Source organism: Amia ocellicauda, chromosome 18 (genome assembly GCF_036373705.1).
Source record: "Amia ocellicauda isolate fAmiCal2 chromosome 18, fAmiCal2.hap1, whole genome shotgun sequence".
In the NCBI taxonomy this organism is placed as follows: Eukaryota; Metazoa; Chordata; class Actinopteri; order Amiiformes; family Amiidae; genus Amia; species Amia ocellicauda.
This window is the reverse complement of record NC_089867.1, coordinates 17,278,727-17,302,911: the sequence shown is the minus strand read 5'-3', so window position 1 is coordinate 17,302,911 and position 24,185 is coordinate 17,278,727. Positions and strand designations below refer to the sequence as shown.

The window sequence follows — 24,185 nt, the reverse complement described above, 5'->3', positions numbered from 1 at the left end:
AACAGAAGATGGACAATTTATGTTTGTCTGCTTATACAGAATGTACAGATGTGTGTGTATGTATGTATCTATGTATACAGTTATGTTTTGAGTAACAGCATGCAGGTTACATGAGCTAAAAGTATCACACAACACAACACAACACAAGTAGGATGTCATGTTTTAATGCCTGAGCTCCTTCACTACTGATTCTCTCCAGTCTGATTTATCACGCAGGACTACAAGTACATGCATTTTACAGTCCTGCTGTTTTCAATATGTATATTTCAGTTTCAAGAAACACTGCTTTAACGTTAAGAATATAATGGGGAAAGTCAGCACCAATGAAGTGTTTGTATAAACAATGTGGCAGTAGGATCTCTCAGAGCAGATAAACTAGCACAATTTCCCAATTAACAGTAAGGCAGCAAATCCCCTTGAGTGACTTTAATTTAAGGGAACTGGTAGAAAAGATGGAGATTACAGCAGAAAGGACAGCAGTGACAATTATCTTCAACTATTAACTGAGAAAGTGCTTCTCCTCGTGTTACATACACTCGCTGTGTATTTATTCTGTAAATACTACGGGCCTAGGACTGATAATAAGGGACTGGCGTTATAGGTATTTTTAACATTGCGTTTAAACATTGTATAACACACATATATACATAAAAGCTACTATGTTAACATGAACCACCCAACGCAGAAAGGTAACAAACATGTTTTACAATGAACACGAGTAGTCAACTAGCTACTCACTCGGGCAGCTATGAAAAACACTGTTCCCAGCGTAAAATACGAGATCTGGACTGTATAACGCTGTGCTTTTTGCGTCCGTCGAAGCAGGAAACCTGCGTCCATCATACTAATACAATTAAACAAGCCTTACGATAACATATTTCCATTTAACATGATTTGTTTCAATCATAAAAACTTACCGTTTACTGCCTGCAGTTGCCATGCTGGATTTACAACGTGACTCTACCCCTTCCCACAATGCAGCGCTGCTCCCGGGCCCGGCCGGCGTTGTATTAGTCTAGCGGTTGGCAGAACTTTCAGTGAACAGGAGTCGGCGGGAGGGTGCAAATCAAAAACCCCAAACAAAGTCATATAAAGATATTTAAACAATGATGTATTGCTAATTGAACATGTATTGTAATTATTAGTGCAATTACAGGATATATTATAAACAGAATTGTTAGTAACATAAAACTATCAGGCAGGTATAGCTAAATAAATCAGTCTATAAAAGACGAACATTGATTCTCTCAAATAAATTGCTTAAAGTGAAAATTTGAAATGACATCACTGTCATAAATCAAGATCAATACTAATAATAATAATAATAATAATAATAATAATAATAATAATAATAATAATGATTATAATAGTATAGTTGCTAAAGATTCAAAGCTTGCAAATATAAGCAGGGAGGGCAGTAGAAACAGCATATCGTTCGCTGTCTCTCCTGCACTAGCGTTGGGAGACGGGAAGCAGTGTTTTGGTTCTGGCGTGGGATCATGACTCCTCTTCAGACAGGATCTAAACCAGCTCCGCTTTTTATTTGACCAGCACTAGATCCCAATGAGATCTCAGGGAAAAGAGTCAAGGTAAAAAGCTGGATAAAACGAGCGGCCGGAAGAAATCGGCGTTGATCCTGCGGCGGGGGAGAAGCCGGGTGAGTTCACGATTTAACCCCCGTGTAGCTGCATCTGCACTTCATCTGTGCGTTGCAATGGCCGGGGCACACAGGAGCCCTGCGGATGGCCGGGAGCGAAAGATGTCGTGCAGTTGTGGGTGTCACGGATGACCACAGGGAAGGCAATGCGTGCATCCCGTCTTATGTGGGCGGCGAGTTCAGGACCTAAGCCTGTGAATTATCCTCCACATTACGTACGGCCACTGTCGGTCTGGGTTATCCTCGCCTTTCTGGTGCTGTGCGGTGCGTAAGTTATTTTTAGTCACATGTCCCTAACAATAGTATTATGCACGAAATCGCTGTTGCAGTGGTGACACTGTTGTCTCCCATCCTACACTTTGACGGTTGTGTGTGTGTGATGGGAGGGTCATTTGTGTGGTGGGATCGCATATCAGAGTCACTTATGAATGTGTTTATTAATAGAGGTCCTTTTCTCCCTTGATTTGCGACATATGTGCATACGGAATTGAAATAAATTGAAGGCATGCCGTAGTGACATTGTATCGCTTCCCTGTGAGAGCTGGCAACAGTTCTGTCACATCCTGGGATGGGGGGGTGAAGCGACGTCTACATGATCTGCGGATGATATATGCACAAGTTACATATTCCTGCATATGCGTATGCGCTTATCGATACGGCGACTCGTCCGTCTTGTGATTGTATGCATGCCCTGCTGTTTTCAGTGATGCACCAGGAAAGTGCAAAGGGCAGAGATGAGAAGGGATGGGGAGGTAGCCGACACCAGTTTCCTCGATCTCATTGGTAGGCTTAAGGTGGTCCTGTCGAGGGGGGGAGTCGGAGGCTGCAGCACTTTAGTAGGCTGTTACAGCGTTCAGCACACCTGTCAAAGCACTCGTTGCAACCGGAGAGCTGCTGATGTGCTTGGACACCGACTTGCTCACGTATGATAAACCAGATGCATGTACAGCTTAGCCAGGCCAGCGTGGCTTTGTGTGTGTTTTCTACATAGCTACAGGGAACACAGTAGTTAAGCCTTTGCATGCACCAAACCCTCCTTAAATGCATGTCGGCGATCGTGCTTTGCATTTACGTCAACATCAGCACCAGCCCGAAAAAAGGGGGAAGAAAATCCTCCTGCCTTCCGCGGTAATGTACTCCAGCGTATGAAGATGTTTAAGGTGAATGTTATCGGATAAGATGCACGTTTTGGCAGTATCGTAGGCTTTTGCTGCTGCTGCTGCTACAAAAGAAGAAAAAGAAAAGCCTATAGCTCTTCATAATTTATTATTGAAAGAATCTGAGCAGAGCTGCATTTTGTTATTACTGAAAACTGGACAACCGGGGTGACAAATCGTGACTGCAATACAAGGTGCTTAGAGAGGAATCTCATCAGAAGGAAACACATTCAAGCAATGACTGTATTCTACTGACATATGCATGTAAGTACCACAAATCAATAATATTATTATTCATAATAATAATTACTATCATCATTACTCTATTTTTTTATAATAGTAATAATAATACATAGATGCACAAATTACAGCTAGCCTATTATATATTATGTTTGAGGAGAAACATAAAAACAGATGTTAAACACTAATAAGCTGTAGGGCCGAGTTTGTTTAATGCAGAGTGTGTGTGCGATGGGTGGGGGGGTTGTGGTGGAGTTGATACAGTACAGTCTGTGCATCACAGCTGCAGTATGTAAGGGCCTGGCCTCTGTGTCCCAAAGGTGTGTTTATATATGTATGTACACATGTATGTGTAGTTTCTTACAGGACATAAGTGACCATAATTAATCTGTAAAATGCCTATAAATCTACAATTAACTATATGAATGTATGGTTGTATTGTAGCCCATAATATACAAGGCTATAGCCTGCACATACATGCGGCAGACCGGAATACAGTCTGAGCTGTGCCTGTGGAGATGGGAGTCTGCTGGGCCGGTGCCTGTTGTATGATTACATCTGTATCACCAATACACCTAGGTTGTGTATGTGGAGGATTGTGTGTTCTGATGCTACAGAAGATTGTCAGGGAGGGCTGATTTGTATAGGCAGTGGTGCAGTGTGTTGGATGGGGTGTTTGAATAGACATTTGCATTGCCTTGTCTGTGCTGGGGTGTGAGGTGAGGCTCGTGTGCAATGTGCAGACTGGCACGGCCTTTCGCAGCCCAGTGCTGTGTATCCTGACTGCTGTCATAATGCTTGTCAAAGTAGCTGATGAAAAAATCTGCATGGAAGTCCTATCTGAAAAGCAAAGTGTCTGGGAAAACACGACAAAGAAAAAACAAACTAAACACAGACATAGTCTCCTCATATCAATTCAACTCAACAACCCAGCTAATATAAATAATGTATCCACTTTGCTTCAAATTACATGGTGTAGTTGCTTGGTAACCCTGTGTTTACCAGGCAGGAGATCCACTGAATTGGCAGACCTGACCAGGGTCCGGCAGTGCTGAAGTTAATTGATTCTGTAATTGTCTGGTGGCTAGTGGAGGCTTGATTATATCTCACATGGGTGGTAAGTACCCATCATAAAGAACATGCCCAAATGCTTTTGCATGTAATTCCCCTCGCCTCCCCAGGCCCACTTCCTAAAGGTAAACATTAAATAAGCAAGCCATCTGTCCAGTGAAGGGAACCGCCCACATTCACATTCTAACTGGCGACTCGAAAGTGTTTTGTTTTCATACACTACACCCTCTTAAACCATAACAAACAAGGCCACTAACAGCCCCCCAGTCATCCACCCCACAGCAAAGGCCTCCCACTCTGGTGCTGGAAAGCTAACATTTTCATCCCAAATTATTTTTTTCTTTCTGTAGTTTGAAACCTGCAAAACTGACCAAAGTCAAGCCACACTGCGTGATCTACTCTGAAGCCGTGTATTTCCCTTCGGATTAGTCCCAGTTTCATATTCCGATTTCCCCCTTTTGTTTTTCCATCTGTGCTTAAAGCAGTGGTCCTCAGACACTCTTGTGGTCTCCCTGCACTCCTCCGGTCACTAGCAACCAGCCAAACCGTTGTGAAAACACAGCCTTGCATGCCAAACACAGCAGTTGTTTTAGATGGCTTACATAGTCACCAGTACAGCTCAGCTTTTTGAAATAACTGTTGATCGTTATTTTCCTTGCTTACTTCTCTGTAGTTGGGGAGAATTTAAAATGGTCGCTTACTAACAGGTTGCATCTGTATGCTTTCACAATACACACATTACAATTTTGTCAGTATTTTAGTCATCATAAGAGTCTGTTCTGCCCTGTATGTAATGTGTGTTTTTGTTCCACACCATAAGTGCAGTAGTGGCAACACAAGAGAACCCAATGCAATACAAACTGACCTGGCTTTCTAGCAAGATGCTGACTAGCTCAGGTAATTTAAAATACAAATCGAGTCACTAGTGAAGTCTTTTGAGATGTAAACCTCCGGCCATGCAGGATGAGTGGGTTGTCACCTGAACAGAACAGGGGCTCGGCCTCTCAGAGGTAGCTGGTCATTCAGATGATTTCAGGAGACCCTGTTTTCCTGTATGGCTGGAGTGCTAGTCTCATGTTGGACTCGCACAAGAGTCTGGAAGGAGAGACAAGCACTGGGTGTGTGTTCCCAGCTGCTTTCAAAGCATGAATAGCCTTCAGATTGTGCTTGCCAGTGTTGGCCCCTAACACTCACTGGACGTTCCTCTCCCACAGACAGCACTATTAAGAGAAATTACAAAAACACCAGCTGGGATGTTTCTTTATTTTATTCTGTTACAGACATTTTTAAGGAGGGTTAAGTTTCGCAGCTGCAAGCAGATAGCTCACAGCGGACATTGTGGTCACTCTGTGTATCTTGGGACCACAGAGAATGAGTTATCCGATCCTTTCATAGGACTTGCAAACATGGTTTTGTGTTGCGCAGAAAGGCTGGCGAGTTTGTTATCCGGCCCGTGCTTCTGGGTTTCTGGACAGCTTTGTCCTCCAGTGTCTCCGGCAGGATAAATATTGCCATCAAGGTCAGGCACCTGTTCCCCCTTGCACCACTCACCAGTGTGCTTCCTGGCAACTTAATTAAGAAGCCTATTTTCTCTGGCTATAAAACACCGGCTTTTATTGTTCACCTATTTCCCTTGACATGCATTTACCTTCTCTGTTTCGTGTGCAACACCCAAAGCAGCCAATTACATCCAATAAATATCAGCTAATCGGGAAGCTTTAAGTGCCTGGTGTATGGCGGAAGAGTATTCTTCCATGTTGTCTTGATGAAGAATGTAACTCAATAATTCTCAACAGCTGCTCAGTGAGGTTGTGTTACTGTTAGGGTGAGAGTGTTAGTGAGTGTTAATTGTGTGTTAGTGTGAGATCGTGTGTGTGTGTGTGTGTGTGAATACGTGCACCATATATGACTACACATTGGGTCTATAGGCAGCCTATATTCTGCCAGGTAAATGGAGAAACAGGACAAGTTTTCATGAATTAAGAATGATATTGTGAAGAGTCTGCTTGTCTGATTGATTGATTGCTTCTGTGGACAGGTGTCTTTTATACAGGTAACGAGCTGAGATTAGGAGCACTCCCTTTAAGAGAGTGCTCCTAATCTCAGCTCGTTACCTGTATAAAAGACACCTGGGAGCCAGAAATCTTGCTGATTGATAGGGGATCAAATACTTATTTCCCTCATTAACATGCAAATCAATTTATAACTTTTTTGAAATGTGTTTTTCTGGATGTTTTTGTTGTTATTCTGTCTCTCACTGTTAAAATACACCTACCATTAAAATTATACACTGATCATTTCTTTGTCAGTGGGCAAACGTACAAAATCAGCAGGGGATCAAATACTTTTTTCCCCCACTGTATATATTTTTTTCCTGCCAGCCTCTGCTGTTTTCTACAAACAACAACACCCTATATGCCACTCCCAGGAAAAATGTTTTGCATGGAAGCGAGTCTGTGCAAATCTGCACCTGGAGCAGTGTACCTACCATACAGTCCACCAATTTGATGCCTGTTTACCCCACCCCACCCCTTCACTGAGTTAATATTTGATTTTCTTGTTATACATTTATGCAACGATTATACAACTGATCTGCAAATCCGGACAAGGTATGTAAAACACACTTCACCTCGCATACTTTTTTTGGTTTCTGGATTTGGAACAGGAAGCGGATGACATTTTCCAGAGTGAAAAAAAAGGCCAGCATCCTGTCGGCACAAGCAGGACCATAGTCTGAAAGAATGGAGAAAGTTTTTAATCTTGCATTAAAAAACAAAATGATAAGACTGTCTCACTAGGCCCAGATTACCGAGGTAAATGCACTTGCTGCTTTTTCACATGCTTTTGTATATGTCAGCTTTTGAAGGATAGTGGACCAGAAATACTGCATGATATCGTTTTATAAACATCCCGTGATGCATATGAAAAAGTGTCATGAATAATTGCTAAAGGTATTGTAATTAAAGGTTAATTATTTAACTTCACAGAAGGCTTTAGTTCATGATCATACTAAGAAACAACAGAGGGTTCTCAAGTTATAGTCAAGAAACAAAGTTTCATACACACAATAACACCCAAACTATTAAAAATGCAGGGTTAGAAAAAGATAAGACCTGATGAAAGATCTGCTTGCAATTAAAAACTTTTGTTTTAACAAAGTGTGAGGGGAGGCTATGTATTCTTCAAAAGATGAAAGTTTACCCACCATTAATAGGAACACAGGGCGTTGTACCAACGGTGATTTTTTTTTTAAATTAAATTGTGTACAGACGCTCCTGTGGCGGACGGGGGTTCCCTGTGTAGCCGCAGGGAGGACAAGCAGAGGATATCCAGCCAACCCTGTGTCTGGCTGGCGCTACAAAGTGTCTGAATTGAGCCTCACAGGATTACTCCCTGGTTGTTCTAAAGTCAGACCCTCCAACCACCCCCCCCCCCCCCCGGCTTCCCCGTCTTCCCCACGTCTGGTTTCGGTCCTTGTGAAACCTACTGTGTTCCGTTTTCTGTGTTACTTTGTACATTAGATATACCGCTGTGCTGCGCGCCCGTCTGCTGTTTTCAGAAAACTGTGGAGTAAGCAAGGAGGCTGTGCCTGCGGAGCGTGGGCTACTCAAATTCAGTCAAGACAGTGGAGATGTGCAGAATGGAGAAAGAAATAATAATATTTATTTCCTGGCAGATGCCCTTATTCATGGCGACTTACAAAATATAAGCACAATACAAAGTGCAAAAATACAGTGCAGTTCAAGGCATAAAACATTACAAATTCCAATTTACAAAATACAGTGATGGGAAAACCTATGCGTGTGAGTGAATGAGAATAAGAGCGTGAGTGTGTGTGAATGTGTGTGAGTGTGATTTTTGTAAGCAGCCTCACTTGTCTTTTCAAGATCCTGCCCAGTTCATCGTTCCCCCCCGCAGCACTAATCAGGATGTGGACAGCCATGTTCCTGCTGGCACTGATGGTCTTTAGTGGTGGGGGGACCCCAGGGTATGTACCAACACGACAGCATGTTTGGTCACAGAGCCAGAAGGGGAACAGGGAGAGCCAGCCTGACCGCAGTAGAACACCCCTGGGCATGACATGGAATTGGTTTCTGTCGCTGCTGTAGAAAACCACGCTGCAACGTGGAATAGCTGCCATCTTTAAGGTCATGGCCTACACCATGTTTGACACATTTTGGTATCTATGATGCCTTCATAACATCCCAACAGTACTTTGTATGCTGAGTCAGCACCCAGTTATAATTAGTGAGGTTGACCCCAGTGACAGTGTCCATTTGCCCTCCCCTCAAGCTTGCTTGGCACCCCGCCCCACCCCCATGGAATGTGTCATGGGATAAACGTACAGCTGTGTGACATTTTCACAGTGTTGAGAGTCCATTTAAGCCCTGGTGTGCATAAACACATGTGGCCTGCAATTATTGTGAGGCACATCATCAAGTTTTGCCAAGTGTTTTGATCCCCCCCCACACCTTCTCTCACCCCTCCAGCAACACATTTCTGTCCCCCTCCACCCCTCCAGCAGCCTGAGCGTGGCAAACCGAAATTGCTCCCGACAGGGCCTGTCTGTGCCTGTCACCCTTTCACAGCTGGAACAGGGGCGGTCCCAGAATCCAGCTTGACAGAGACACTACATGACACATGCTGCACGTGTGCCAATTAGGCACAATGCATGCTGGGAATTGTGAGTCACAGGATGCTCACGGACGCAACATTGTTTTCTCCTCCTCCTTAGTTCCCATCGAACAGCAACCGAATTGCACCCACAGCAAGTCCCAGCTCTGACTGACACACCCCTGACCCCTCAGCACTGCCAGGCCCCAGTTACATTGCAGCTCACAATGATATTGAAAAGCAACTCTGACACAGATTAGTTCATTTCTTTGCACACAAAAGATATATAATAAAATAGTAAATTAAGGAAGGCTAGAGGGCAGATATTGTTTCCAAGCATCCCAGCAAAGCTTGGAGCCAAAGAGACATTTGCAAATAGGTCAAGAGCAGTTAGTTATTGTAATGGGTAACACAGAGGGAAATGGCCTGGTTGTGTTTCTTAACTCAGCATGGCTCCATTGATAGATGATATAGACCGCACCTTTAGATCAGTCATGACAGGCTGAAGGGGTGTATATGAGATTGTCCTTGAAAGGTCGGGGAATGCAATGATGAGATTTGTATTAACAGGTTTGCTGAGGGTTATCTCAATTCTGACAACTGCCAGCTTTTTGTTGGGAAACCGAGCAGCTCACCATAGATGGTGGGAGAGAGAAGGTGGAGGTCCGATGTTGTGAGAACAGTTGCAGTAAACCGATCATGGAGGAGGAGCATTGTCAGCCTGAAACCACAGCGAGGCCCCCCAGCCCTGACCAGAGAGTGCACAAAACAGCAATCCCAAAAAAACGGTCCTGTGCAGATTAGAAAGCAGTAAATACAGACAGATATGCGATGGCTGAGGCTGTGCAGAGGTCAACCAAGTCGAGCCCTGTCCCTCTGGGTTTGGCAGCGATAATGGATGATGCTCAGTAGGGGGCAGAAGGGTCAGTCTGTGGACTGATATTAGCACATAGTCCTGGATCTGCAGTACTGCCCAGGAGTAGGGGGAGGGGGGATATAAACAAATAGGGCAGAGCAGTGTGGGGAGCACAGGCACAGGGGCAAATTCTACCCTGCATGGAGCCCAAATTAAAAGATCAACACCCTGAATGACTCCTTAACAACATGGAAGAATTCTATATTTTATTTTTAATAGTCTGCCACCACCACAGTGTAATTATGTATATATGCATAGCAGCATCTTGTTCTCCTTAAACCAAAAAATTTGGAACTGAACCAATTTAATTCCCATTTCGTGCATCTTGAGCGGTTTTCATAAAATTCTGTCTCTCTTTGCACTTCTCTGTCGTGCAGAGATGACATTTCAAAATGTCATCCGTCCTTATGAATACGATGCTGCTTCGTGCCATGAATAAGAGATAAAACAACACACACGCACACGCATGCATTATAATGGTGGGATATTCTCGTGTGTGAGGTGACTCGCACTTGTGTCACCCTTGTTCGTAAGAGATCTTAGAAAATATATATTACCAGCACATTACACCTCAAAGATTTGTAGAATTTAAATTTTTCAGGTTTAAAAATGCTTAAAAAAATAGGGAAAAAGTTAAGACGTTGGAGCAGAATGCTTTGAAATGAAATCTGTTTGACTCGCATTGCACCCTGGATATCTTCGCCTGACACTCCTGCTCTCGACCCGCCAGCCTGGCACTGGCACACTCTGCTGTACCCTGGTGCAGGTCACAGGGTCCTGCAGGAGAGTTAAGTCTGCTGACAACGTAAAGACCCCACTGCTGAACTGGACCGCTGAGGTTAATTAGTCAAACATAAAGGTATTTATTAAAATGATAAAAACTGGGAAAACAAAAACAATCTCAAGCATCTAATAAACTCTTCAGAACAACCACAATAATACATAAATAAAAGTGTGAGCCTAATATATCATGTTTAAGCCCCAGGATAAGACTTACTCTTTTGAATCTGTATGCTGTGAGGCCCCGGGCTGTCGGCTCACCTCACCTCACCAGTTGCACGAGAAACGCAGTGTTCCCATTAAATTAATTAATCTCTGCCAGCAGTACAGCGGCAAAGCAAGCTAAAATAATAATGATCACTGGGGCCATCTATTTTAGACCATACTCTATCAGTCTGTCGTGAGCGAGGGATGAAAGCAGAATATTTTATTTATTTTCAAAATGGGTTTGCTGCAGAGATGAATTGAGAGCCCTGTGTGTGTGGGAGTGAAGTCTGAACACAATGTTCCCTGAGCAAGCAATAAAAATGGAAAGCCCCTGAGTTATTTTTAGAAAAGCATACAGTATTGATAAGAATACCTAGTGTAAAAAAGACACAAGAAAACCAAGGGGCCCCTGAGTGGTTAACTGGGAAAATCCCATCCCACAACCCCCCATTCCCCTATCTCAGCACAGAGCATTGGTTTGAATCTTGACTGTGTTACAGTTAGCAGATAAAGTGAAGGGTTTCAATACAGTACACTTGAAATATTGAGCATGTACTGGAATAAGGAGTTCAACAATGAGGGCTGCCTTGTGGTCAGCTCTTCTGTAAGGGCTGTTGTGCAATGCTGGTGTTCACAGTGTGCAGGTTTGGAAGGCAATGAGATTTGTACCCGTGGTGAACAGTGCTGTGTTAACCCTAACCTGCAACCCTAACCGGCACGCTACTCTGAACTGGAAGACATGCGATTATAAAATACAACTTCTCGCTGGACTGTAGAAGAACAGTAGGCAGGGTATAGCGACACCTCTCAGTCTCTGTAATAAAACCAGCTTGCATTTTACTCCTTGCACATTGTTCGAGTGTACGTTTTTGTAATTTCCATGTGTGTGTTTTGTGTCCCAGCAGTCGCAGAGAGTGAGGCCAGGGAAGGACAAAGCCCCCGATCGCAGTGCCACGATGGAGGGAGGTATGCAGCTCCTGAACCGTGACGGCCACAGCATCTCGCACAACTCCAAGCGCCACTACCACGACTCCTTCGTGTCCATGAACCGCATGCGCCAGAGGGGCTTGCTGTGCGACATCGTGCTCCACGTGGGCAGCAAGGAGATCAAAGCGCACAAGGTGGTGCTGGCCTCCTGTAGCCCCTACTTCCACGCCATGTTCACAAGTAGGTGCTGGCAGCAAAGGGGGGGTGGCGGGAGTGGAGTGAGGCACATTTTATTTCACAATCGTCCATTTTGTTTTGCTTTTTTGCCCATTGTGTCTTACGTAGGCTGCATGCCTGTCCGATATCGAGTCTGGATTATTTTGACGGATAACAGTGAGGAATGCTTTCTAAATTAAAATACATTTTATAAAACCTTCTCAAATAAAATACTACTTAATTAAATTAATAAGGACAGGAAGTGCAATTGTTTTATAGACGAGAAACCATCTAAAAGAAGGAAATCTTTCAATCCATCATTACTTTCATAAACAAGAGGAAACTGAGGGGGTTTGTGTCCTCAGCTCGTGGAGAAGCCCTTTCACACCTTGCCACTGTTCTGTGAAGTATTTGTGCAAAGTGAGAGCAGATCTTGCCCACGTTATCGAGAGCAATCAAAGCCAGTTCATTTCAAAGGCCTCCATTCTTTTAGAGATCAGGCTCTCAGCCCAAATCCTCTCCCAAGTGCCCACTGAACAAGGCTTACACAGGGCCCACAGGCTTCTGTAATGTACACCTTGTTCTGTGCACCGTGTTTGGATATCCTGACACTCATGACCGAGATTGTGTGTGTGTGAGAAAGAGAGAGTGTTTGAGAATGAGAGACATTTCATGAATTCTGCTTCCTTGGCTTCATGCTTCCTTTCATTTCCTCTCTACATTTTTTTTTTCTTCCATAACGTAGGTCAGCTGATGTGGTGTCTGTCCCTGCTCTCCCCCTCCCCACTGCACATCAGTCTAGAGCAGTGTCTGGGTATGTTTCTCTGGTCTGGACAGTTGCTCAACAGGCTGTTGGAGCAAAACAAAACAAAACAAAAAGTTTGGGACACGTGTAATTGTCCAGGACATTCATCTATGTATATGTATGAATCAGCTATTCATCTCCCTGCTCTTGGGATGGTCTGCAAGAGTGTTTCATTTTTGTTCATTTACTGAGTACCGATTGTGGATAATGGTGTAATGGTTTAAATTTGATACAATTATGAATTAAACTCATGACAGCAGATAGCCCTGCCACACACACACTCCTGAGAAAATACACAGAAGTTGTGCACAACTGAAATGGTGTATTTCTAACAAATAATCGTTACCATGTACAATATGTCTGTCTCAACACGGTGACGGTAGATGGTGCCTGTATGTCCCAGTGATAAGACGCAGGTGGTGTGGTTGAGATCTGGGCCCTGTCCAGAACTCTGAAGGCTTTAGTGGGAGTCAGTCAGCGAACAGCACAGATGCAGAAAAACAAAACAAAAACTCATCACAAATCCCATATCCCTCTATAGCGGCAGCTCTCTCAAATGCAAATAATGTTGTCGTATGCCTACATTTTAAAACCAAAATACTTTCTTACAGAAAGCCTCATAGTATTCATGTGCTTTTGTTGTTGTCGTTGTTGTCGTCCCCTCCGCAGACGAGATGTCAGAGAGTCGGCAGACCCATGTGACCTTGCACGACATCGACCCCCAGGCCCTGGAGCAGCTGGTGCAGTACGCCTACACGGCCGAGATTGTGGTGGGGGAGGGCAATGTGCAGGTACAAGGGGCTCTTCTCTCTTATCGCCCCCTGGGATGCAGCACTGGGTCCAGGGGAGTTAGCCCTGGTTTTGCAGTGTAATAATTTCACTGTTGCTTGCTCTGTGTGGTTTTAAAATGCATGCTGTGATTTGGACTACAGTCTTAAGGGAGATGACTCAGACCTCTATTCAGCGCAGGGCATTAATAATTTGCAACATGGATACGGTCAGTGTGATAAATCTGTCCATGAGCTGCTTCAGTCCTAGGGTTTCTGACCTGCATAATGAGGCTCTAAGGAGTGTACGACACTGCCTACCCTATGTGCACCACTCTCCTTGCACGGCTCAGTCAGCTGAAGGAGAGGGCCGGCGCCTCCCTGTGGAGCAGCCTGCGCCAGCACTGCTATATTAAAGTGTACTTCAGCTCTGAGCAGGCATCTGTGATTGGGACAGCAAACAGACTATGCCATCCTTAGCCTAGATGAACGATTCATATAACCCATGGTTCAGTTAAGGTTTGCTTTGGTTGCAGTTTAAATACGATTATTTGCCGGCGCTTGACAGCAAACCATCCCCCTCTTCCACAGACCCTGCTGCCTGCCGCCAGCTTACTGCAGCTCAATGGAGTGCGGGATGCCTGCTGCAAGTTCCTGCTGAGCCAGCTGGACCCCTCCAACTGCCTGGGCATCCGGGGCTTCGCAGACACACACTCCTGCAGCGACCTGCTCAAGTCAGCACACAAGTACGTCCTGCAGCACTTTGTCGAGGTCTCCAAGACTGAGGAGTTTATGCTGCTGCCGCTCAAACAGGTATGATGATTGACTGACTGATTGATTTTTGTTTGTTTGTATGTCTGTATATACTAATTGTATGTACTTACCTAAATACCTAAAAGGAAAATAAATTCCACCCTGAAGTCCAAGGGGGCTGGATTTAAAGAATCCACGTCCGCTCGCCATATGGGAATTGGGTATAAAAATTACTGCATTCTGGGGAGTTAACCTAGGTACGCATAAGGTTGGCGAACAGATAAATAAATCAATTGGATACTGGATCAAACACACACACACAGATTATTATAAACCGTATGTGCCTGGCCGATAATGGCGAGGGTTTGTGGCATCAAAAGTTGTGAGTGCTCGGACTTCTTGTGTCTCTTGGGGACTTTTGTCTCCTGCAACGAGGAGCGCACAGATGAACGCAATCTGGTCACGAGATGTGTGGCAGGCTTCATGGGAGTGCTCCTGCAGCTCGCAGGGATCTAATAATAGCCTAATTCTGACATGTATTACAGCTTTGTGCCAGTTTACAGTCAAAGCCGAGCCTGGTGCTGTGCTCATCTGAAATGCAACACAAGGCAATACGATACGACACAACACAACGCAAGGGTTCCGACCCACAGGCCGTCTGGACAGGCCCGTTCCATGAACAAATCAAATGAAATCCTCAGCAGGACCCTGTAAATATTTAGCATTAGTGAAGGCCATCGAATGCTATTTTTGTCAACAATTAACTTTGCGCAAAGCGCTGCCTATGATGGAGATGATATTCTCCCAAGCTTACCAGGTGTCTGCAGGATTCAAATTATGAAGAGAACAAGGAGAGTAGATTAAGGGTCATGAGGTTATCCTCCCAGGAAAAAGCCGCTGCTCACTGTGTCATCCGATAATCATCACAAAGCTGCTGAACTCCTACTTGATATGAGTGCTGACTCTGGGTTTTAGTCCCACTCCCAGGGAGGTGTTGGCCAGTTTGTGAAGCACCTGAACCTGTGCTGCTGTGAACAGAAGCCCTGGAGCCTCAGGGGGGGAGAGGCAGCGTGTGAAGAGGAGCACTGCATCATCAGGAAAAAACAACAAGGGGAGGAAGGGAAAAAAAATAAAATGGGGGGGTGCATTTGTTTTTAATCACTGGTGCAAGAAAGACTCTGAAAGGGAAACTGGCATTGCCGCAGACTTGCCAATCATGCTTGGTCTGGGGCCCGCTCAATGAACAAACCAAAAAGTTCCCGTTCCAGTCTGATTACAGCATGATAAGTTGGTTCTCGTGGCGATGTCAGATGCCCAGAGATACAGAGTCCCTCTTTGCCAGTGGCTGCACTGCGTGGGGCTGGGGTGACAGGGCAGGCAGCTGTCGTGCTGCACGCCACTGTGTGCACCAGAGTCGTGTCAGGGAGAGGAGGAGAGGAGGGGGAGGAGAGGATGAGAATCACGATTGTAACTGTGCCACGAAAGCTGTGCCTGTACATCTGTGCGTCTCTGTGCTGCGAGTTAGAGGAGTCTCTGTTGAGCCTCGGAGACTGGTATCCTAGCAACAGCTCACAGATGTGCCTTTTTCTCCTCCTTTTGAAGAACGACCCCTCCCCTTCTCCACCTCCTCCATCCCCCTGCCCCTCCCTCACTCCACACTCCCCTCTTTGCTGCTCTTGGTGCTGAGAGGCTGTTTCTGAGCGAGCAGAGCTATGGCTGAAACACAGTTTTAGTGAAGTTGAAGTTTTAGTGTGGGGATGATTTGTTTTTTTTCTTGCTCTCCCCCACTACACACATTTTATTAAAAGTGTGCCAGAGCTTTGTAGTAAAGAATTACATTATTATTACCATCACCTGAGGAGTTTATTATGAAATTTACAGCTAGTTCCACTGACCTGGATTAGCACTACTCTTGGACCACCCTACCTAAAGTAGCACTGGTTAGTCCCAGACCAGTACTGTTCTGGGTCGGTAAAACTAAACTTTTTGTTTTTGTTTTGATGCAGATTTCCAAACAGTTTAACGTGCTAACACTACGACACGCCCCCGTTTAACACTTGGTTCTGAGTGATCAGTTTCAGACACGCTTCTCTGTGAATGCTCAAGCTAATCCGCAGACTGGGACCTGTGTTCTGTGCTTGTGTTCAGGTCCTGGACTTGATCTCCAGTGACAACCTGAACGTGCCGTCTGAGGAGGAGGTGTACAGGGCGGTGCTCAGCTGGGTGAAGCACGACATCGACGGGCGTCGGCAGCACGTACCCAGGGTGAGTCTCTGAAGGCCGGGCACAATCCCACCCACATGGCCACACCTCCCCTAACCCTTCCCACAGTATCATGGCTTGAGGCTGCTTATCTGTACATGTTCACCAGTTTATGAGCTTATCGAATATATTTTTATTTGTTTGGGGGGTAGACAGTGGGCGGAGATGTTGTGAAAATGTATGCTGGTCCTGCACTTTTCTCCTCCTCTCGCCTTATTCCCACCTCACCTCCTCTTCCATCCAATCCTTCTTCTCCCCTTGCAACCCCTCTCCTTTGCCTCCGTCTCATCTTTCCCCCTTCCCCCAGTTGATGAAGTGTGTGCGGCTGCCCCTGCTGACCCGGGACTTCCTGATGAGCAACGTGGACACGGAGCTGCTGGTGCGACACCACTCTGAGTGCAAGGACCTGCTGATCGAAGCGCTCAAGTACCACCTGATGCCCGAGCAGAGAGGTGTCCTCAGCAACAGTCGCACCCGGCCCCGCCGCTGCGAGGGGGCCAGCCCTGTGCTCTTCGCCGTGGGTAAGGCAGGAAGACACCACAGTTTGCCTAATACTACTATTAGTATTGTGTTTCTACTCTTCCCCAGTGCTGGGTGCTGTTAATAGAATTAAACCAAAGTTAAACCCAATTTCTTGCGGCAATTAATGCACCCGAGGCAGTTTCATTTGTGTCCTGGGCAAGGTACGAGCTCTGCAGGGGAGCGGTTGGATTGTAATCCTCATAGTCCCAAGTGCACCACATGATTACCAGCACCAGCCTTCGAAGCCCATACAGTGAGGTCTTTTATGCCTCGGTTCCACTGGCTTAAGCGTCCAAAACGTGCCATGCTGTGCCGGACGCGTCTGTCCTCGGACGCGTACCAGAGCTTTTTTTGCAAAACCAGGCTGCTGTGAAGTCCGTCCCTCTGATGGAGGAGCAGCGACTGTGGATTTGGTTTGTGTGACACAGCCTGATGTGGAAAGGACTTGTGTGTCTATTTTATTCTTTGTGCTCTGCATGATTGTAAACAGCATAATAAATACACGTTTCTGTTAAGAGATATTAGGAAGAGCTAAACGTGTAGACAACATTATATTCAGACAAGCACGTCCCCATGTGCAACAATAATACTAAATAGCGAATATGTTTTGTTATCATCATCATTTGTGCTAGTATATATGTATTTTAAATGGCACAGCATGACTCCCTTAACTTATTACTCTCTCTGCAGATTTGTAACTGCAAACAATACTTTTTGCCCTATTTATAATTTACTTATCAGACGTCCTTAAGGGCAAGTTACAGTTGAAACAAAATACACACGTTTCACAATGAATCATCCAGCTACAATATAGCAGGTTTTGAACTAAAGTGTGCGCGTCTCAGTCATGGCGTTTATGGACGCATTTATTAAACCAGTCCTTAATGTTTTAGAGGGAAACCCAGATCTGCTGTATTTATTTATTCATTCATTTATCTTGTAAATGGGCACGTTAACTGAATCGTGTTCACCTTCATACTGATTGTCTGCGGATTGTCCTGCACACCATTCACAAAACCACAGCCTGAAACACCGGCCAGCTGTTCATAAAATATTAATAAAATCGGCTGCTACCGATCTGATTATTATTATCCTTCAGTTTATTTTTAACTAATCACGGCACTGTGCTGGTCCTATGAAATCCAAGTTTTTAATGCACTCGGATATTAACTGTAAGCAGTCATTGTTTCTGTACGTGGATTTCACTGCATGCTGCTAATAAAACTGTAATTTCTTCGTGATCGCACACGGCACTTGAGATTATATCTTCCGACACAATGTATCTGATCCCTTCCCTGTCTGTCTACAAGTCAAGCGCACACCTCTCTTCTGAAAGCGAATCATGTCCTCAGTGGGGACGGACGCTTATGGACACATCTAGCACCAGATTGTTAACCATCCACAAAACACAGAAGTGTCCAGACGCTTAGCCAGTGGAAACACCCGTTTAAGCGTCCACCAGTGGAACCGGGCATTAGTCCACTGGGGAGCACTAAATGTTTTCGCATACTGCCACCTAGAGGTACTCTGAGAATCTGCACCCAGGTTCAGAAGCACAGTAATTGCTGCAGAGGCATAATACAACTGGGAGAGGAGGCTGGTGGAGGCCAGTTGTGGGGGCGGGACAGGGTGTTCATGAACGGGGGCAGCAAGTGTGTGGCCTTGGTGTGAGTTGCTCCATGTGATGGGGGTTGTTGTGTCGTGTGTTGTCCTTGTGTGCAGGGGGGGGCAGCCTGTTCGCCATCCACGGCGACTGCGAGGCCTACGACACGCGGACCGACCGCTGGCACATGGTGGCGTCCATGTCAACACGGCGAGCAAGGGTGGGCGTGGCAGCCATCGGAAACAAGCTGTACGCTGTGGGGGGGTAAGAAAACTGCTCCCCCCTCCCCCTGCAGCTGTGCCAGTAGCCTATCGCCACCCCACTGCCGCTGTAGACCACCTCCCAACACACACATGCGCTCTCTCGCTCTCACACACACACACTTACCTGAGCATGCACACAGACACATACACTCTCTCTTACAAACAGATGTGCTCTCATACTCACACACTCAGTTATCAATCAGAAGACTGCAGCTCACCAAATGTCCAATAATTATTTCCAACCGAAATGGTTCAAATTCACTCATCGGTAAAGAGGACTAAACAATTTCAAGTACACACACACACACACACAAATAAAATAACATCCTTAAGCATGTATCCTGGTACTGGAGGTACCATGTGACTCATTTCAGTAGCAAAGACTTACCAACTAAATATGAATTGCTAGCTGAGCCAAGATACCTTAGACCTTTGTAATCGCCATTGCAAAGCCTTATACATTAAAAACAAACGGGTGTGAAGGTCTCCTCCCCGTGGTGGTGTGGAAACTGCATAATTTTAATCTCAATTCCAACAAAGCCAAAGTGACGATTTCCAATTTGGTTCCACCGACAGGTATGACGGAACCTCAGACCTGGCCACTGTGGAGTCGTACGATCCGGTAACCAACTCCTGGCAACCGGAGGTTTCGATGGGAACGCGGCGCAGCTGTCTGGGTGTGGCGGTACTGCACGGCCTGCTGTACGCGGCGGGGGGGTACGATGGAGCTTCCTGCTTAAACAGGTACCCCTCCCTGATAGAGACAGCTCCTCTAAAATGCCCACACAGATGGCACTGAAGCACACAGCGCAGACTTGAATGCTTTAGATCCTCTTGTACTTGTACTTATTCTGGTTTGAGTGGCGCATAGTGGTGGATGGAATTGACATTCGCCTGGTTACAGTGCTGATGTATCGCAGGTCAGACCGCCTACTACCAGAGCCCGGTTCTCATTCTCAGCGGAGGGGGCCCAGAATCAACCCACATTAGACCACCATGTCTTTCCAGCAGCAACCCAGCTTACCTTTGCTTAACCTGACCCAGATGAGCTGCAGAGGTGTGACAAGATCAGGCTCTGGTGTGTTATAGCAGGCTGACAATGAAGAAAGAGTGACCGTGGTAATTCTGTGTGTGTGTGTGTGTGTGTGTGTGTCCATTGCAGTGTGGAGAGGTACGACCCACTCACAGGGACCTGGACATCCATCGCAGCCATGAGCACCAGGAGGAGATACGTGCGGGTGGCAACGTTGGGTGAGTAGCACAGAGATCAATCAATAATACTAATAATACTGAACTGAAATAAAGGCAGGCTACACTGGGAGTTTAAATTCTGGCTTTGCAATATATGGCCAGCTGATCCCAGACATATTTCTCTGTGCAACAGAATTTGGATGTCCACTAGCACTACATTGGACAGTGTTTTTATTTTTATTTTCTTTATTTGCATGGTGGTTAAAAGCAATGGAACAAAAATCTGAGTATACTTTAGATTAAAAGCAAATATATATATATATAAAATAATGTTATATATATATATATATATAATTTCACACCTCCACAGATGGGAATCTCTACGCTGTGGGTGGATATGACAGCTCCTCACACTTAGCTACTGTGGAAAAATACGACCCGCAGGTAAGACTGCAGGTAAGACTGCAGCTGAGACTACTGGCCAGAGAGACTCTGACCTGAGAGACTCTGGCTGATCCCTACGCACATCCCTGCACAGCTCATGTCACAAATACCTGTCCTGTTGGTCTGAGCTGACTAGACCTCGCTTTACAATGTGGTCTAGCAGTGCTACTAAAGATAAGTAATGCACACACTCAACTAATGTCTCTAAATGTAGTGCAGTGATGTGAGGATAAATGTACAGTACATATACTATACCATAGTAACTGTAATGGCAGTGCAGGGAATATACAGCACTGACACCATACTGACTCTCCCTCTGCCCAGATGAACACCCGAGAATAACCACAGTGCAGTCACCTCATAGTGAATGTACAGTACAATACCAAGCTGATCTTACCAGTCCTGGAGAACCACAGGCCAACAGGGTTTACACCAGCATCACAGCATCTCTCTCTCTCTCTCCCTCGGCCCAGACCAACACCTGGACACCCATCGCCAACATGCTGAGCAGACGCAGCAGTGCGGGGGTAGCGGTGCTGGAGGGGATGCTGTACGTCGCCGGGGGCAACGACGGAACCAGCTGTCTGAATTCCGTGGAGAGATACAACCCCAAGACCAACACCTGGGAGAGTGTGGCCCCTATGAACATCAGGAGGTAACTGAGGTCAGGGAGAGACAGGGAGAGCTCAGCCCATTGCCAAAATGGAATGAATCAATATCAATCAATAAATATATGGATTGATAAATAGGTAGTGAGATGCGTTGGTACATTCTGATCTATCTCAGGGGATGTACAGTACCCTTGTCTGGAAGCAAATTAATATAAAAATTAATTACCTTGAAATACCAGTCCTTTAGTTGTAGAACAATAATGAATCTAGAACAAAAAAATGTGTATCTTCAGTTAAATAATTAAACACAATATATGATCAGGTCAGGCCTCCCATCACTCTCCAGCAGAATGTGATCCCACTGCTGACACCATCTGTCACTCAACTGCCAACCTACATTAAACCCCACCCACAGGAATATTCCATTGCCATTACAAAATATATATAATAGTTTCCTCAATGTATAAAAACCCTTTGACGGGTTTGCCACATTTTCCTGTAGTATGTCAGTGTTGTCCTGATAGATTCACCACTTGGGCTCCACTCACAGTCTGTCTCCCCCAGGAGCACCCACGACCTGGTGGCGATGGATGGCTGGCTGTACGCAGTTGGGGGGAATGATGGCAGCTCGAGCCTCAACTCCATTGAGAAGTACAACCCGCGCACCAACAAATGGGTGGCGGCGTCCTGCATGTTCACGCGCAGGAGCAGCGTGGGGGTGGCGGTGCTGGAACTGCTCAACTTCCCACCCCCGTCCTCCCCCACCCTGTCCGTCTCCTCGACCAGCCTTTGACAAAGAATGAAGACACGCCTGACCTCCGCCGGCCTGCAGTGCTTGTCCAAAAGACGCAACTGCTCCGTGTGACAGGAGGAGGTGGAGGAGGAAGAGGAGATAGAGAAGAAAAGGAAGCAGCAGGAGCTGGCGTCTGGGTTTGTGGTCTGAATTCAATTAGAACTCTGGTCGCGCAGAGATGCCGGCGGTTCTGAAGGGATACTCGAGCATTCCGTGGACAGGTGATAGGAGAAAAACAAATATTAAAAAAAAAGAAAAGAAAAATTAAGAAAAAAATGAAAAATAGAAAAAAATGAAAAGAACTGCCCCAGTTTGAAGTGCAAACACTGTCACTTGACTCTCGCGGTCATATGTATGTATTATAAATAATTTATAATGTACTGTAGTCCTGAAGAATTACTTATTTTTTATGTTTGTTCGTTTGTTTGTTTTAAATTATTATGATATTACAAGTGTAAGGGAATGGTTTTATTAGGAATGTAGCTATTGACTGGATCTGCCATGCATGTTTACTGATATTTTGTCTTCTGGGCAAAATTCTAGGCTGCAGTGCTGCTAAGCCACAGTAGATGGTGATATTTGACATTGTGGTTTACTGTAACACAGGGAAGCTGCATGCAACTGTGCAGCATTGCAGTCAAGTCCTGTTTTTAAGTAAGACTGACACAGCTCTAGTCTGACACACACATACACACAAACACACAGGTTTAACAATGCAGAATGATGAACTCTTCCCCAGGCCTTGCTCAAAGGGGCTACTGAACCCCAGCCTGCCAGGACGATTTGAATAGCCATTAAAACAAGATTAAATCTTTCCAGCTCTTGCATCCCACTATATATAATTTCCTTCACCAAATACCAGAAACAGGGACTCATAACACGGTTCACAGTACGTTAAAGGACCACTGTGTGCCGTTAATACTGTTTAACATATATAAATTTGCATAGTGCACCACGACGGAGAGGGGAACACTACAGTATTCTCTGATAAATCCTATTTATGTGAATGTAAGGAAGCCAAGCTGTTTGAACGTTGTTTCGGAGAACATATAGGTCATTATAAAGTATGAATGTTAAAGAAAATATATTTAAAATGTCTTAATACTGTGTACCTGTATGTATGTATGTATATATGTGTACACAGACACATATATATAATTTGATTCAGGTCTGAAAAAGTACATATCGAAGTATTATTTATTACCTGCACATATCAATGCTTTTGAAGGCGTGTAAGGATTGTTGGGAGGGGAGGTTTCTGCACAGGACACTTTGACATGACGCAATAGCAAACCGCAAAGATAAATGGGTGATAGATATGAATTATTTTAAAATGACAGAAAATGTATCAAAATTACCTTATTGCCAATCGATAAAATTGTTTCACAGCCCCACCCTGGAGATACTGTTTTTTGCAAAAGTTTTTCTGATTTTTTTTCTTTTTTATTTCAATAGAAAATGAAAACAAATATGCTGCTTGTGTAAATTAGCCACAACTGTCTTATTTCACCTGAAAATCTACCCCTTCCGATCTTTGGAAAACCAGACTGGCAGGAATTTCTTCACTCACTTCCCAGTGAGTCTGTTCAGCTGTGAATAACTGACAAGAGACTATTTGTTCTGGGTTGTGCAGGATTTTTCACAAATGCATCACGACTCAAATTCAGTTTTAAAGTAGAGATATAATATAGCGTCTGGTATGACTGTAAGCTTCTAAGAAGTTACATTTTCCTTTTTTAAGGATTTCCTTTATCTAAAAAAAAATAAAAAATAAATGTAAATTGTAACAGCATTGAGTATGATATTCCACAGGCTTGCCTGACAAAGATGATGTCATTTTTTTCTTTTTTTCATTCATTGTTTTTGGTATGAGAATCACCTCAATCACTGTGTTTCAGTGTATGTTTTTATTATTCAGGGTAAGACTGCACCTTGGAAAGAACGCAGTGCAATGCCAGACTTCAGCCTTTTACTTTGGAAGAAAGAAAAAAATTAAAAAACTCCCGAAACGATTGCTTGGTGTTGATGTAAATGTGTCTTTTTAAGTTATAACTGTTATTCTGTGTGAAGTGTACTGTTTATTTAAATGGAACTTATGTTGAGCATATTTATGTGGAATCTTTTACTGAATTTTGCACTACGGTTTAAAAAAAAAAAAAGCAATACACACTGCTGTATAAAATGAAATAAAGGTGTTTTTCAAGGAGATTGCAAATCGCATGTTGATTCAATTGCAAGGCGGACTGGAGCAGTTTGAGTGGGTTAAAGAGAGAGTGTGTGTGTGTTAGAGAGCGTGAATGAGAGTGTGTGTGTGTGGAGTGGAGTGCAGATTACTTTATCTAGGAAAATGTATACATTTAGTTATAATATCTAATCTTACAGAAAT

The 24,185-nt window shown here is 44.7% G+C and overlaps 2 protein-coding genes across 7 annotated transcripts in view; one reads left to right on the top strand and one right to left on the bottom strand.

Moving 5' to 3' along the window:
* The window catches only part of noc2l (NOC2-like nucleolar associated transcriptional repressor), a 34,339-nt gene extending 33,328 nt beyond the window's left edge, over positions 1-1,011 (bottom strand). The window contains exon 1 of the mRNA XM_066691477.1: positions 918-1,011. Coding sequence (XP_066547574.1) covers positions 918-940 — 23 coding nt within the window. The 5' untranslated portion in view covers positions 941-1,011. The remainder of the gene's footprint in view (positions 1-917) is intronic.
* Positions 1,012-1,444: 433 nt separating this feature from the next.
* Positions 1,445-24,005, top strand: klhl17 (kelch-like family member 17). 6 transcript variants are annotated; one of them, XM_066690780.1, is made up of 13 exons: positions 1,445-1,657; positions 11,548-11,809; positions 12,531-12,599; positions 13,260-13,381; positions 13,949-14,170; positions 16,259-16,375; positions 16,680-16,893; positions 18,617-18,761; positions 19,337-19,504; positions 19,923-20,011; positions 20,322-20,407; positions 20,869-21,050; positions 21,571-24,005. In XM_066690780.1, exons 2-13 carry the CDS (start codon positions 11,599-11,601, stop codon positions 21,797-21,799), a joined length of 1,854 nt encoding a protein of 617 aa, XP_066546877.1. In that variant the 5' UTR covers positions 1,445-1,657; positions 11,548-11,598; the 3' UTR covers positions 21,800-24,005. The 6 variants fall into 6 exon arrangements, with proteins under 6 accessions (XP_066546877.1, XP_066546876.1, XP_066546875.1 ...); XM_066690779.1 differs by having other exon boundaries at positions 11,545-11,809; XM_066690778.1 differs by lacking the exon at positions 1,445-1,657 and adding an exon at positions 2,486-3,078 and having other exon boundaries at positions 11,545-11,809; positions 20,322-20,395.
* The last annotated feature ends 180 nt before the right edge of the window (positions 24,006-24,185 follow it).